Source organism: Prinia subflava, chromosome 12 (assembly GCF_021018805.1).
Source record: "Prinia subflava isolate CZ2003 ecotype Zambia chromosome 12, Cam_Psub_1.2, whole genome shotgun sequence".
NCBI lineage: Eukaryota > Metazoa > Chordata > Aves > Passeriformes > Cisticolidae > Prinia > Prinia subflava.
The window spans coordinates 17,325,848-17,341,867 of NC_086258.1; the positions used below are offsets into that span (position 1 = coordinate 17,325,848).

Sequence of the window (16,020 nt, forward strand, 5' to 3'; positions counted from 1 at the left end):
GTGCTATTTATTCCAGGATGATGTGATGATGCCACAGCGGGTTAGGCTGCAGCACGAAGTTGCCATTCAACACCCAAACAGTGTGAGTACTTTTTCCTTGTGTGTATTTCTGGGTTTTTCTTTGACAGAGTTCCGGATACATCTTTAAAAGGATATGAAAATTTCACAGTGGGGCTGGGGAAGGCAAAGCAATAACCAGTGTATTCTTTTCCTTTAGTTTTAATCCTTGCACTGAATGGGAGCTTTGATTGAACTTCTTTTCTTCCTTTTATTTTCTCTGTTCAGAAAACCAGATCTTATTACAACAGTGATACTCTTTTGCAAATAAGTATATAGGTTTGGCTAATGTCTGTGATCTAAAGGAGAATGCCTTTTTTATGTAGCCTTGTGAAAAGTCATGTGAAAAGCTGCAAAGGATTGGCTACAGCTATGGTTTAACTGCTTTTAATAATTAAGAAACTGTAAACCATAGGGAATGTATTGGTTGTTACCAGTGATGAACTGGCTTCCAGTTCAGCTGATGTTTCTCTCTATGACTGCCTGTAAAATGAAACATTATTAGAATTCCATTCTTTACTCCTGTGAAAGACACTGTCAGGAATATTCTGTGAGATAGTTTTTCTCCTGATCTATATGATTTTTGTTTTATATGATTTTCTGTGATTAAGGTCAGTGTTCTTTAGAGAGAGTTTGTGCATATGTTCTGTTTATCCAGAGATAACATATAGATACATAAATAACTTGTTATGGCAGTTTGTTAATTTATCAATACTATTGACAAAGATATTCCTTTATAAATTTGAAAACTGAGTTTGTAATTCCTATAAGCAGTGTTCAGCAAAATCAGCCTCACTGTTTCCACATCTGACACTTTCTTGTGATACTTATTTCAATGTGCAAGAGGTTTCTGGAAAGGAAAGGTTGATGGACTTGGTCTGTCATGAAAGTATTTCCTGCAGGTATCTGAACAAAACACAGTTTTAGGATTATTGCTCTCTGTCAACTGAACACCTTTGAACTTTTTGAACTCCAAACTTGCTTCAAAGTAGAGATGATTGCAGTTTTTTTAGCTGAGGAAAGTCTGCCAAACAACCTGCTGCTCAGTGGTGGGAAGTGTACCTGCTCATCACACCACCTGTATTAGAGCTCTTCTGACAACTGACAATCCTTACAATGGAATTTATTAAATTATAGCTTTAATGGTACCTGAGCAGCAGTTAACCTAACTCGCATTACAAACACAATAAAAGGATAAATCAAAAGTTGTTTTTGTTCTGATATCAATCAGTTAATGTAATTCTGCAGTCAGTTGCCAAAAAACCAGAAAGGCGAGTTGATCCAGTATACTTGTTTTATGGAAATCAGTGCTAAGAGCTATCATATTTCTTGCTTATATGACTTCTACAGATGTAAATTAAGACTTTTTTAAATTAGACTAAATTCAACTAAACAGTTTGTAGTCTTTTTAGAAAGCACTTCAACTGTTTTGTTTCTATTCTGTTATACTTTAGTGCCCAACAACCCTCAGTACGAGCTATTAAATGACAATCAAACAAGTAATAAAGAGGACCTGAGCAGACTGAAGGGTCTTTATGATCAACACAAGCCTGTTATGCCATGTTCTAAATTCATATGAATTTAGGGTTGTGTTTCAGTCTGCTGCTTGTGGTGGCCTGGCTCATCTTTCTGATGAGCAAATTGATCAGTTTGGTCCAGAGCCCCTCAATAGTTCTGACACAACTTTGAGAAAAATCAGCCTGGTCACAACTCTACTGATCAGTGTCAGGGTGGAGTTCTGTTCTTAAAAGAACATCTCTCTTCTGTCCTCAGAATAATTGTGCCATTCAATTTTCTGGCCTTAGAAGATGTTCGGGGATGTTTGAATGAAGTTTTGTTCTGTATTTGAAGTTCTGGCCTGGCTTCAATCAGTCTGATAAATCAGAGTAGGTGGAGGGGAAAAAAAAAAAGCAGAAGGTTGAGAAATGTCTGTGAAGCAGTGAGCTTTTTTGGTTTGTTCCTGAAATTCTAATTTGCAGACTTGCACTTTCCACTGTTTTGCAACTTCTCCTGACCTGGATTTTTGACTTTATGCAGTCTCAATATACTTTCAGAAGTTTAATTTCGTTCCTAATCCTAGTCTTGCTGATTGTTACTGGGAGTCAGATTTGAAGACCAGTGTTCCCAGTGGGCCCTGATATTGTCTTATATTGGCTTCAGTCTGCTGCTGTTGTTGTTACTACAGATCTACAGGTAGGAAAAGTCTCCAACTTTGCCCACCAAGAGAAATCTCCCAGGTTTAATTAATCCCTGAGGTTCTTCTTCTTTTGAATTACTCTTAAATGCAAATTTCCTTACTCTAACTTGAAGCTTGGTTACTGAACAGCAGAACCAAAGATACCAGATGCCTTTGAGATCTTCCCAACAAGTCATTTTTTAAAGAAACTGTGTCTCCATCTCTGAAAAAGTGAGAAGCTTGCCCCAGGTTCAGGTACTGGAACAGGGCTGAGGTAAGAGCAGCAGCCTTTGTGTCTCATTTCCTGGATCATAGACTCCTTAATTGTGCTTTGAAGAGGAAGTTAATTTCTATTCTCTAAGCTGCTCTTATCTGGAACACTTTTTAAAAATAAGGCTTGTAGGGTGGAACTGTTCAGAGTGGAGGATTTTGGATCTCAAAATACAAGTCACTAATTCATTCTTCTTTTTGTTAAAGCATGACTGCTATTACCTTGTCCTCTGGTGACTATTTAACATCATCTCTAAGTCTCCCTGACATGAAATCTGTAAATAGACAGAAGTTTTTGAGACTCTGTGTATTTATACTACAAATTTCTTAAGTTCTGCTTAAGAAATACAAAGTTCAGTGCAAATCCCTACTTTTAGCAGTTGAGAAGCTCAGGGACATCATATTGTTTTTGTTTATCCCTAGAAGCTGCATCTATCCCATTTATCCAGGATAAACCAGGTGTTGCTTATACCAACCCCAAAACAAGTATGCTTTGTTGGCAGCTAATTAATAGGAAGATTCAAGATTCTACTTCCCTTCATTCTGAAGAAATCATGCCTTCATATCTTATTTTGTGTTCTTCTGGAGGAGCTCCAACCTTGTCTATGTACTAGTGTTTTATAGAACAACATTCTAAGTTTAGAGTAGCCCAGGAAATTATTTCCCAAACCACACACACTGTGCAGTCTTTCATTCTGTTCCACATTTATTCTGTTACTTAATTTCAACAGAGTGTCACCCTCTGAGAACTCCCAAAGGTTTTTGTTTCAAGGAGACAGGGGAATGTCAGTTGTGTCTGCTCCCTGGTTATTTTATTGCTGAGTGCTTCCAGCAGGCCCTGCCCTGGGCATGCTGAAGGAAAATCACTGGATCTGGGAATGAGCTTGGAGACACTCAGTAACGTTAAAGAGCTTATAAAATAGCTGAACTTTTCCTCACTGTCTCCTACCTCAGTGAGAAAACAGAATGTGGGCAATAGAAATAACATTATTTATTGTTCTTTTATGGAGTGAGAATGTGGGCCATAGAAATAACATCATTTCCTTTTGTTTTCTGTGGCTCAGTAGGAGGTGAATCAGTGGCAGTGTCACAATGAACACCTTTCTATTTGTTGAGAAATTACAATCCTCTGTCTCAAACAGGTAGGATACCTGGGCCTGTGAGAGAACATGAATATAACATTTGCATTTCTTCGATGAGCAATTCTCACTAGTTTGCATCTCTAAAGCAGATTTTTGGCATATTCTGTAGCTTGGCTTTAGATCAAGAGCAGCAGTGCTTAAAGGCATTTTTATCTGTTGCACTTATCTGCCTGTGTTAACCAAGTGCCTGAATTCTGCATATCTTTGATGGTTAATGTGACTCTAAGATAGTTGATGGGATTGAGTGAACTTGAACAATGCCTGGTGGCTCACAGACCTGTTCACCTGCCCTGGGAGAGCTGAAACAAATATTGCACAATCGGCCAATGAATTGGAGAAATCAGCAGATGAATGAGAGCTGAGCTGCTCCTTTCCTTAAGGCACAGCTCTAGGCCAAAGGCATTGGCTGTTTCCCTCCCTCTGCTGAATTTCACAAATTAACTACAGTTAGTAGTTAAGAGGATTTTTTTTTTCTTTTCGTCTGGAAACATACATTTTTAATTCTGAAAGTTATAATTTAATTCTTTTTTATGTCACTGTACCCTGTGTTGTTCTTCTTGTTGGGACCTGTCACACCTTTCTGCCACGTGTTAGAAAGTAGCAGGTTTGTTTTTTCCTCCCTCCCTTAGAGAGTGCTCTGCTTACAGAGAGCACTAGTTTGAGTCATATCATTCTTTTCTTGTGGCTAAAATGATCAGATCCATTGATTCTGTTATTCTGTGGTGCGAAAAGACAAATGAGTGTATGTGAGGTTTTATTAAACTGCCATACCAGCATAACTACATAATGCTGAATGTTACCTCCATTTCAATTCAATTCTGTACCTCTATTTAATTTTCATCCTTCCTGTGTTCAGCGAGGTTGTTGGTGATCTTCTCTCATTCTGTAACTTTAATTCTGACGTGCAGGTTTTACAGTCTCCCCTTAAATGCTTTGTCCGCCAGTTGTGGCCTATAGCTTAGCAGCTTTTCCTTTGATAAGTGCTTTTATTTTGGTCATGAAGTGGATTAAAATTTTCTTCACTTAGAACCTAAAGAATCTTTTTTTCTCCTTAGTTAATTTGCAGAGCTCTCCTTGTGCCTCCCTTACTCAGCATGTTTGAGACAGATCAGTGTGTGCTGCCCGGGCCTGTCCCAGCAAGCACTGCCTGTGGAGGTTCATTTAATAGAAGAATTAATTCCTACAACAGCTATTGAAGAGACATTAATTGAGTACTGTCATGTCTTGAATGACAAATCAAATTTGTTTGCATAAACCTATTAGCAGGAATTTGCTCCATAAAGGGGCTGAGTAGATATGAAGATGCTCTGGTCTATCTTTGGTATAGACAGAAGGGAAAATGAGATTATATTCCTGAGGTGATTACATGCACTTGTTGATTCTCCAACATCAGTTGATTTTTTCTGTGAGAGAAAAACATGTCCAGAGGAATATTTTCATGAACTAGTCTTAATTATTCGGGTCAGCAAATTTTTTCTTATATTCAGTTCCCTTTTACTGCACACTATTATCAAACTACCAAGTCTTTTACATTCTTCTCCAGCATGTGGAAAATGTAACTCTAAATTAAGGCTATCCAGTGTAGATACTTATAAAAACATTTATAGATTTCACTTCAGGAAATTGTCATTAGAGGCTTTTTAAAGTCATTTACAATATTTCAATAATCTTCTCTTCATATGGAGGGTACAAACTAAGCAACAGTTATGTGAAGGTTTTGTTTGGAAGTGGTGACACTGGAGTATGTTTGGAGGAAAAAATATGATTCCTTTTCTTTTTTTGCACTGAAGAATATGAAAATTCTTTCTTAGACAATGTGAGAGCATTATTCTTACATTTTTGGTAATTGAGCCTTTCCATGTGTATCATTCAGATGTGCTGGAATTCAGCTGTGTCTTTGCTTTTTATTAGGCAGCTTCCTTAAAGATTTTTTTCTAATTTGGTATTTCTGAAAAAAACCACAGAGCGTTTTCAAAGTCACAATGTCAGTCTAGGTCTGTTCTACATTTAATCAAATAGCCCAAATGGAAAACAGCCCAACTGACACGACTTTGTAATTAAATTTGTGTTTAAAATGGCCTCCACATGCCAATAACCCCATCAAATGATTGTGATTACTGGAGTTTGATATTCATGAAAGTCTGACTGTAATGTATTTCATTCATATAAATTTAATTTAATATGTCATTTTTACAACTATGTCTGAAGCATAAAAGGTTTGAAAACCAAGATTCTCTCCTCCTGGTATTCAGGCATTTTGCTGAGGTGATAACTATTGCAATCCAATCAGACTTTGTGAAGCTACAGACAAAAGGAATTGGTATCTCTCCATTGATATTTACTTGAAGTTTTCCCCAAAATGTCATGTTCAAACTTCATTAATTCACGTGTGTGAAAACATCTTTTTAAATCTTCCTGTGTTGTGATGCTCAGCTTGGTTCATTCTGATTACACTGCCTTGACTTCTTGTTTTTCATATAAATTCACTAAAGAAAATTCAGACTTCCTTGGGTTTTGATTACTCTCTTTTTGTGTGCTGAAAATAAACATGTAACATCCTTTTGTGGACTTTGGACTTGAACTGGTGTCAAGTAGAATGTTTAACAGGTGTTCTTAAATGTGGATTGCTCCAAGAAACATCTGTGGAAATGGATATTCATCTGACCTAAAGGCTTCTTTGGGGAGTCAGCACTACCAACATATTTTATAATTTTTAAAACATGCTTTAAATACACATGGGTGTGTTTTGTATATTTACACCTAATGCAAATTACCTCACAGGTGTCACGTTTTGAAGAACAGTTTCCTCCCTTGGAAATGATTAGGAGAGGAAACACATTTTACTGCCTTTTTCCTGCAGTATATAATTTTGGAAAGATTTTAACAACATAAAAATATTTCTTTATTTTTTTTCTTTGTTTATTTTTCCTTTTTAATTGCATTAAATGGTGATCACGAAATCTTTCTTAAAGGAAATTACTGTACAAAATTATTACAATAATTGAAATAGGATTTGGAGACAGCAGAGGTGGCATCTACCTTTCCTTAACACAAAAGATGTGGGCTTGATTAACTAAAGCTGCTCTTAAACATTCAGGATAAGGTAAATAATTCTTATTAGCTTTTTATTTTAGGATTTTTCCATCTGTGGGCTTTCATAAAGAGGTATATTGGGGGAAAAAGGTGTCGTGCCCTAAAGGTAATCCTCCCTATTTTACTTGTTATTTGGATAATCTTTCTTTTCACAGAACATTATCTAGGATCAGATGTTATGATTTTTCTAATTAAAGCATCACTAAGTACTTAATTGCATTCTCTTCAAGGAGGTTTTTACATCATTCTGTCATATTTCTAAAATGAAACACAACACTGCACATCCTTTCTCTGTGTAGAATGCAGTTTTGTAATTTGCATCACTTCTGAAAGAAATTTTGAACAGGAAAGCCATGGATTTTTTCATGCTAAAATGCATATTTCTCCAATACTTGTTTCAATAATGAAGTTCCTTAAAAGAAGATATATTCTATGAAGAACTCCTGTGTGTGTTTGTACATCCAGTGCCTACTGCCTTGTGGAGAATTTCTGCTTTTGCCTTTGTTCATTTCCTCTTTTTTTAAAACAAGGGTGGATAAAATTGAAGACCAATTATTTTTTCATCCTCATTTCCTCTGTAAGACAAAGGGTGGGTTCTGACCCATAGGCTGCCTCCTGAATAAGGAAGATTGATTGTGGTAAAGGAAGTTGTAGTGATTAAAAAACTCAAAAACACCACATCTGCAGAAAATGCATTGGTTTTAATTATTGCCGACTCATTTAAACTTTGTTTCCTCTCACCCACTTCCTTTTCCATTTAAATGTGCAAGGGAAAACATAAAACTCTGAAATGACACAAGTAAGAAACATCTCTACCTGAATATTGCGTTTCAAAGCCATTGGTGAAAGCTGGAGCAAGTTCTGCCCTGTCAGTGACTGGGTATGGAGAGCTGGGCTTTGCACATTGCAGATATGGAACTGCAATATTCTGTTTTTTCAGTGGAACAGTTTTGTACCTCACAGGACAGTGACTATTGGTGACTCTAAGCAGGATTTGGTAATGTGTGTAGTAATCCTGCCCAGCTCCTCTGAACGTGAGCATAACTCTGAATTTACTGAATGTGCTCATTGGATTTTTATTTCCAGGGTACTGTGACCTGGAAAACCTCATAGTTATTTTTACTATTGTTATTTGTACAGTTTCAGTTGTATCATAATCCTGTTGTACTGGCTTTAGAGTTCTCTAAATCCTGAAGATGTTTTCAATGCAGTGGCATAAAGAACATGTTTGTGATGTTAATTCTGATAATGTTCTGTAGATACAATTCATTAACTCCACTCCTAATAGTGTGAAGTGATAGAGGTATTAGAGAAGAGAAATTCAGGTGCCTAAATACAGACCTGTAATGCTATTTGACCATCTGGACAGGACTGGCAGATACTGGAGGCTTTTGATGAAGCCAGGCAGGACTGTAGGGCCACAAACTGATCCTATAATTGGCCACTTCTTCCCACAGAGCTCATTTTAAGCCATTTTTATTTTTAGAATTTAATTGTGTTACCCTTCAGTGTAGGTATTTGTTGGTACTTAAGATAAACCCCATATTTTGTGCTTTACTGTTCTTCCCATTACTGTTTCTTGCTCCCATAAAGGATAAATTCTTTTGTATTTTTTCCAGAGACACCATTGCTGATTGCCATTAAATAAAAAGCTAAATGAGCTCTACCTGTAATACATTAAAAAAGTAATTGTCTGTCTAGAAAGCAAATTACCTCATTGCTATTGTAACAGAAAGGATTGTCATGATTTTCTGTCCTGATGAGAATTTTACCTTTTCCTGAACTTTCATGCTCCTTTACTATGAGCCAGAATTTTCTTTTATTCATTGCTCATGTTACTGCTTCCTATACAAGTAATATTAATATTGCATTCCAGCAAGTTTCCAGTTGGAATAAGAAGCCTATTGCATTTATTGTGTATATTGCATGGTTTAATAGGTACAGGTATATGCCACTCTACAGCATTTGTAGTATTAAAAACAAACTTGTCTAATTAGGTCAAAAAGTTGAAACTTGGATGAACTCTATTTTTGCATACAGATACTCAAAATACTGAAAAGAATATTTCTAATGCAGAGTTTCTTGTACTTTCTGGAAGGTTTGAATGGGTATAATATAGGCCAGAAAGATTTTTATCAAAGTATTTTAAATGTTATGAGAGAAGCAACAGTGAAAAACTTTTCACTTCAATTTGAAAGCTCTAAGGAAATACTCAGTGAATATAAAACCTCTACGAGGCACGGAGGAAATGGAAACAGTGTGCAGTTGCTTGTGCTGCCACACCTTACACAGGGGAGCTGGAGGAAGCTGTTTGTACTCTAAATAATCTGATTTTCCTTGTCTGAAAGAAGCTGGTTACATGAGCTGGGCTTTACAGATGCTGAATCAAAGGCTCAGCTTGGTGCTGTTTATCTTGCAGCCACGAGTCAAAAATCCCAGTCACGTGTCAGAGTCCCACTGGGAGGGGAATGGTTCAGCTCAAGTGCACAAAGGTGTGGGATTTGTTTGGCTGAGGATCTAGAAATAAACTTGATTGCATCGTGGCAGTTTTCACATTTGTCTGTAAAACCAACTTCTTAAATGATGATAAAAGTGGCCTTGGGTGGTGCTGGTTCTGAAAATGAAAAGAAAGCAGGTCGTAGGGCAGAGGGGAGTGCAAACAGCACTTCTTACAGCATGTTAACTTTGTTAATGAGTTTGCAGCTATTTTCCTGTTGTGTTGCAAAGCTACATTTCCAGAGATTGTGCTCCAAATTATGGCTAAATTCATTGTAACCCATTGGTTTTTCCCACTGCAATATCAGTAATTCCTAAATAATGATTTTATTTGTTGAGGATTTTTCCCTAATATTTTTTTTCAATTACAAAAGGCTCAAAGCATTTTAAATAAGTACAGAACCGGTGTTACGAGCCAAAATTCAGAGAAGTAAATTGGAGCATGCAATGGAATTATCTGTGTGGCCAGATGGAAGAAGGAGGGAATTTTGGCTAAGACTTGAAGTCAAACTCTAGAAATTACAAACAGTGATGTATAATCCAGAAAAAAGCTGTCAGGATCCAATTTAATAGCAGTTCTTCTGTCTGCCTTCACCTCTCTGTGTGTGTACAGATAATTGATCAAACCTGTTCAGTTTTCTCTTCAAGTGTGAGGAGTTGGGATTTGAACCAGTTGTTCTTTGGACTTCAGGGAATTACAGTTTTTAGCTGAGCACCTGGATTCAACAATTACTTTGCTTAAATTACCAACAGCATTTATGAAATTATCAGTCTGCTCAGAAATTAATATAAAAATGTGAAACTCTGTCCTCTGCTTCTAATTTAAATTTCAAGCTGTCAGGAAAGAGATGACTGCACTTCCTATTTGGCTGTAACTGAAAACCAGGTTTTTCAGAAAAACAAATTTGAAATTCTCCTTTTTAATCTCTCATCTTTTGAAAGCTCTTTGTATTTGGTATCTGTTCAGCTTCACAGTGACTCTTAAAATAAAGAAGCTAAGTTTCCATCTTGTGCTGTTATAAAATAGCTTTTGGTTGAAATTTTGCATTGCAGATGTCTGCCTATGGAATATTTCCTGTGAAAATTTCAACCAAAATGGTTCAAATATTCCCAAGAATGAGGTTATTAGAAAGATACTCCCCAGTGTTTTCTAGAGATCTTTAAAGTCTGTAACTGTTTAACATTGGAACAGAGCAACTGTACCATATTATCTTATGAACACAGAAGGGGGCTAGTAAGGACTGTAGAGATAATCTTAATTCTTGGAGTTGGCATGTTTGAATGTTTATTTTGCAATCCTGTTTTGTTGCCACGTGGATCTACAGCAGTTTAACCTAGGGGATTTGTGTCATTTTGCTTTAGATTATTGGTTGCCAAGTCAGAAGAGAGCCAGTGGACTCTACTGAACGATACACCCGGTGGATCAATAACCTAACCCAGGAACAACTTCTTACACAGGTAACTTTGTTTCAGCTGGGCCTGAAAGTACAGCAGGAAAACAGAGTAAGAGGCTCATTTGGATGGAGTTTTTTCAGTCATAAGCAACACTTCATAGTTTATTAAGGTTATCAGGTTCTCATATTTAAACATAGTTTGTTCAAGAGAAGCCAAGGTTATGGTGCACATGATCATGACAGAACAATGACCTCACACTGAGTGAGAATGCAGCTTTCAGGTTTGGGGTGAGCCCTACTTGTCTCACTGCTGCCTGTGTTAACCACATATGCTTTCATGGTCTAAAATTATGGTTTTCTTTTCAAAAAGTGGATTTGAATAAAAAGGTGGGGGGAAAAATCAATCTTGAGAATAAATCATCTCCCACCCAAGGCAGTGACCACTCCTGTATCTGTTTCAGTTTTGCTTAGGATCATTTTAAAACAGCAGTTCTTCAGGCATTAAACATCAGGCTCATTATACATTGTTTGTAAGTGAGATGCATCTTGTGCAACTGAAGATGACAGTTTTGGCATAAAGAATAGTTGTTTCATTAGGCAGGAGGCCAATGCTGAACTAAAATAGAGACTAAAAGAGACTTTGGCAAAAACAAGTTAAACTGTGGAAGAAATCAATCCAGCTTGTGGAGGAATGTTGTACAGAATATAAGAAATCTAATGGATGGTTTGCAGAAAACATCCCAGCAGGCTTTAAGATCCAAGTATTTGGGCTTGGGTTTTGGGATGCTGTGTTAGAAAGACATTTGGTTTTGATTTCCCTGGATTTAAGTGGTTGAAAAGATTAACATATGCTTATTTGTTAGACTTCATTATAAACTGTGTTATGTTCCCTTAACTCCAAAAAAACACGAACAGACCCTGCTATGGTCATTGTAACACAAGGAGTAATCTACAAACCTTGTTTTAAAATCACCAGTGGTATTACAGTTCCCTATAATTCACCAAGGGAAAGTATTTACAGAAAAAGTTACCCAAGGAATATTTGGATTTGCCAGTGAGTGTGGCATTAGAAAAAATACAGATTTAAACCAGTGCATTTATGTAATGACAGCATCCGGATCACTGTGCTGGTGAAGAGAAAAAAAAGCTTGAGGATGTAAAAGCTTGTCCTATACAATCTGAAATGTTTCATCTAAATGGCCACTGGATCTTTGATGAATTAAGTGGAAAATTCAAACAAATATCCTGATTTTGAGATTATTTTATCCCCCCCATTTTAAATAAGATGGGCATCAATGTGTTCTGGAAGAGATTATTTATTATTGTGTTTCCAACAGTAGGATGCAAATATGATGACCTGAGAAGTCCCTTGCAATCTTACATGCTACAAATACTTCTGAAAGCCTTAAGAAATGCATTGTTTTTACATATAATTTAGAGTCACACAATTTACAGGTAGATTAGCAATTTTGGATCATACATTGGGTCTGGAACTAGCAGAACTTGTGGTACTTACCCATGAGTTTGACAAGATCAGCTTTACAGATTCTAACTATTTATGTGTTCCTCATTATTTTTTTAACATGCTACCTGTTCTCCACTAAGTTGAATGCAGAAACAGAAGTTCCTCAAAGACAGTAGATTTCTGAGAATTCTGTGAGTGTCTGAAGTTTTGGAGAAATTGTGCTGCACCAGTTACAATTCATATGTTGTTAAACACCACAGAATCTCCTTGGAGGGAGATTTTAGGTGCCCACTTATCAGACAAGCTTCAGCTGTGACACAAGCCTGGGGCAGCTTGGCTTTTCCACCTTTGGAGCCAAAAGAGCTGCTTGGTTTCTGTGAGCAGGTGGCACTTCTGCTCTTGAAATCTTCTGATTAGAGATTCAGGTAGAGGGATAATTATTCTGCTTTTTCTTACTTAAAACAGTATGGGGCAGAGGAGGAATTGGGAGTAAAAGCCATCTCAGCTGTACTCTAATAGTCAGGGTGTGAATTAATTATCTAAGGTCCCACTTGTCTACCCTGACATACCGTATGCTTTATTTTGTGTGTGTTTTTTTAAACTCTTTTCAGTACATAAACCCCAAAAAAGGACCTGTGCTAATGGATTTGTAGAATCTCCAAGAGGAGCAGTCCTTCAGGGACTTCAGGAAAATTTGCTTTAATATACAGTTGTCTGCAGCAGATTCCTGTAGTGAAAGCGTGTTTAGCTTTTTTAGCTGTCTCTGTAATCAGTGCCCAGCTCTTTCCAGTCACTCCTGCTGCATTTCCACACCATGCACATGCAGATTATTTGTGCTGGAAACTGGGAAACCAAGCAACCAAATCAAAAAAAGAGAAAGAGCCAGTTGTCAAGATCATGCCATCCCCTATCATAATGTTTATGTTATTGATCAAACAATATCCCGTGGCACTGGGCAGTGCCCAAAGCCAGGTTTGGGAGCTGTGGTTGGATGCAGATATTTTGGGAGGTGTTTTCAGGCACCTCTGTGCTGGATGCTGGCTTGAAGCTGCTTGAGTCAATACCAGATTTTTGGATCAAAAGTCCATCCCCAATCCTCATGCTGAAAAGATCTTTCAATACAAAATGCTGCCAGCATTTTAACTTTTCCCTTAGCCCTGGCCTCTTGATGCTTACTCATCCATTAAATGTTTCTCTAAACAATTATACTGTAACATTCCAAAGATACTTTATGGTATGCATGAAATTTCAGAATATATACCCCAGAGAGTGTGGTGGGAGTGAGAGAGTACAAGGAGAGCATAATAAAGGAAAGACCTACTTTTTAAAAGATCAGTATTTGCTTCTTCAATGTTATCTTCTGCATAAATGACAGGTGATCAAACCACACTTTAATGGGTATACTGATATAAACCTTAAATACTTATGTTGTGGAAGACTTGCACTTTCTGGCCAAGAGTAAAAAAACAAATGAAAAAATATAATTGTAACTGTTCAGTAAGTGCAGATCACAGTGACAGGTACAGGAAGAAAATGAGCAAACAAATTAAGAGAGCTGGCTGTTTTGATGTTGAAGTGGAAGAAAATGTAGATTGAAATTAATCCGACAGGATATCCGAATCTAAATTGTGCTTGTAAATGTGACTGAGGTATGATTGTGCAGCTCTTCTTTGACACTGGAAATGTTTACTGGGCTGTGTAAGTGAAAAGTTCTGAATGGTTTTAAGGCTGGATTAATTGCACAAATATTTATGCAAGTCATTTTTAAGGACTGTTGCTGACTGTAAGTGAAAGAGCTGAGTTCATGTCCCCACATCTGTTAAATCACTGCTTTAGGTTAGTTTAGTCTCTCAGTCTGTGAAGCATTCTGTTCAGCCTGAAGCACAATCCCATCTGACCTACCACTTTTCCTCCTCAAAAACAAGACATTTCCACTCTTCACGTGGTTGTTCATTGGGGAAGCAGGCAGCACACTTAGAGTGACTCGTCAGGAGACTCCTGCCAAAAGGAAGGGCGTGTGGAAAATAAGGCTGGATTGTCCTGATGTAGATAAATAACTGTCTGAAAAAGCCACAGTGACTCTGCACAACTGTGTCTGTATGACTTCCTGATACATGCTGGACTTTGCAGGTTATCTTGGAGCTCTTGGTGTTGGATAAATGTGGAAATTGTCACAGGTGATTTGTAGTTCTTAGCAATAATCTCGGCCAACCACCTGACAGAAGAGCAATAATTAACATTTCATAGCACACACCTCTCTGTGCTCTAATAGGTGCCTGTTACATTTCACTGACAGCTTTAAAAGCTGTGCTTTTCTACTTACTAAGCCTTCCTATATTAGAGTTTAATCAGTATTTGATAAAGATTCATGCTACAAATCAGCATTTACTACAGATGTTCAATTTGGAAATAGTTCCAGCATTGTGGTGGAGTCAGAGCATGGAGCTTATTGTAAAGGCAAGAAGGACCTGACGGCATGGCTGGACCTTTTCCATAAATTCAGTGCACTCAATATTCCATTATCTTCATGTGGCTCAATAGGGAACTTCTCAGTGGCCAAAAGCTGGTTGGAGTAGATTGCAAATAGAATGAATTTTCCAGGTGGGCCACGGATTGAATATCCCTGGCTTACAGCAGCTGTTTTGTCTACCTGCAGACAGAAAATTCCACTTTATTAGTGCTTGGGTTGGCTGTCCACGTGTCACAACTGAAATAATAATCAAGGCAGCAATCTGAAAGTGGATATATGCAATGTCTGTTGTCTGGTTATGTTAGTAAAGGCAAAAACTGGCCAGAGGGAAAGGCGTTCTTACTTAAGAATGAATAAAACATGAAAAGGCTGATTGAAATCCCCTCCACCCTCCCCCTCCCTCCTTCCCTCCCCCATCTTTGCCACTATTAATAGTTCACTTGTGTTTGTTGTCTTGCAATAAAAAGATGCTCAACACTTCCTTGGGAGTTTTTTGATCACTGTTTCCTCTTCCTTGACCCATATTATCTAAAAATGGGGCATTAATAGTGAAGTCCTGATGTTTTTCTGCCTAGTGAAACAGCCAAAGTTACTGATTATTACAGCAGATTCCAGCAATTTGTATGGGATTGAGCCTGTACCGTATAAAAAAACCCAACTGGCTGCTTCCTTTTGTGGTTGGTTGATTCTTGTTCTCCTCTGGAGGAGAATGAACCAAAGTTTCACAAGCTTGACAGTGTTTATATTTACATGTGAAAATACATGTCAAAGGGTTCATGGAATTCTAGAAAGTTTAATGAGAAGTGGCTTAGCCACATCTGTGAACTCAAAGCACAATTAGAACTTCCCAGTGAGGCTTTATGAAAAGGCAGCTCAGGGTCACATATTTTGAACTTAGAAACAGGTTTGCTGGAATTCAGAAATGTATACAGCTTGTGCTTTGTGTGTGTGCAGTTTTGCATGAGTTTAAAGGTGTCCCATAGGGGAAGGAGTGTTAAATAGCTTGTATTTTTCCTCTTCATATCTTGATAATTTGCATGATTAAACAAGGCTGGAATGTGGCTCATAATGCATGGTAATGTTAAAGTGGAACAGAAATATTATAATATAGTATAGAAGGGACTTGTGATTACAATAAGTTTGACTTTATTCCAAAATGTTCTTCTTGAATGCAGCATTACAGCATGACGGATTCTTGTATGGCAGAAAAAGCCTGATATGACTTTGATGGACATAGAAATGAAACTGGTAGAAAACAGTTATTTCTATGTGAGCTGTAATTTGTTCCAGCTGATGGTATTTTCTTGGTTTTAGTAATTAATGATGCCAATAAGGAATGCAACAGATTTGCATCCTAAATGCCATTTTTATAGACATTTGATGTAGGAGATGGACAGGTAATGACAAGTGTAAAGGAAAACTGTCCAGGACTGAATTTTCAGAAACGCACAATTGGC

General features: G+C 37.4%; 1 protein-coding gene across 4 annotated transcripts in view; it reads left to right on the top strand.

Moving 5' to 3' along the window:
• The window catches only part of B3GNTL1 (UDP-GlcNAc:betaGal beta-1,3-N-acetylglucosaminyltransferase like 1), a 97,131-nt gene that overhangs the window by 16,113 nt on the left and 64,998 nt on the right, over nt 1–16,020 (top strand). For 2 of the 4 annotated variants that reach the window (XM_063408887.1, XM_063408890.1), the window contains 2 exons: nt 17–82; nt 10,597–10,692. In XM_063408887.1, coding sequence (XP_063264957.1) covers nt 17–82; nt 10,597–10,692 — 162 coding nt within the window. The remainder of the gene's footprint in view (nt 1–16; nt 83–10,596; nt 10,693–16,020) is intronic. The other 2 variants (XM_063408889.1, XM_063408891.1) reach the window with 1 other exon arrangement.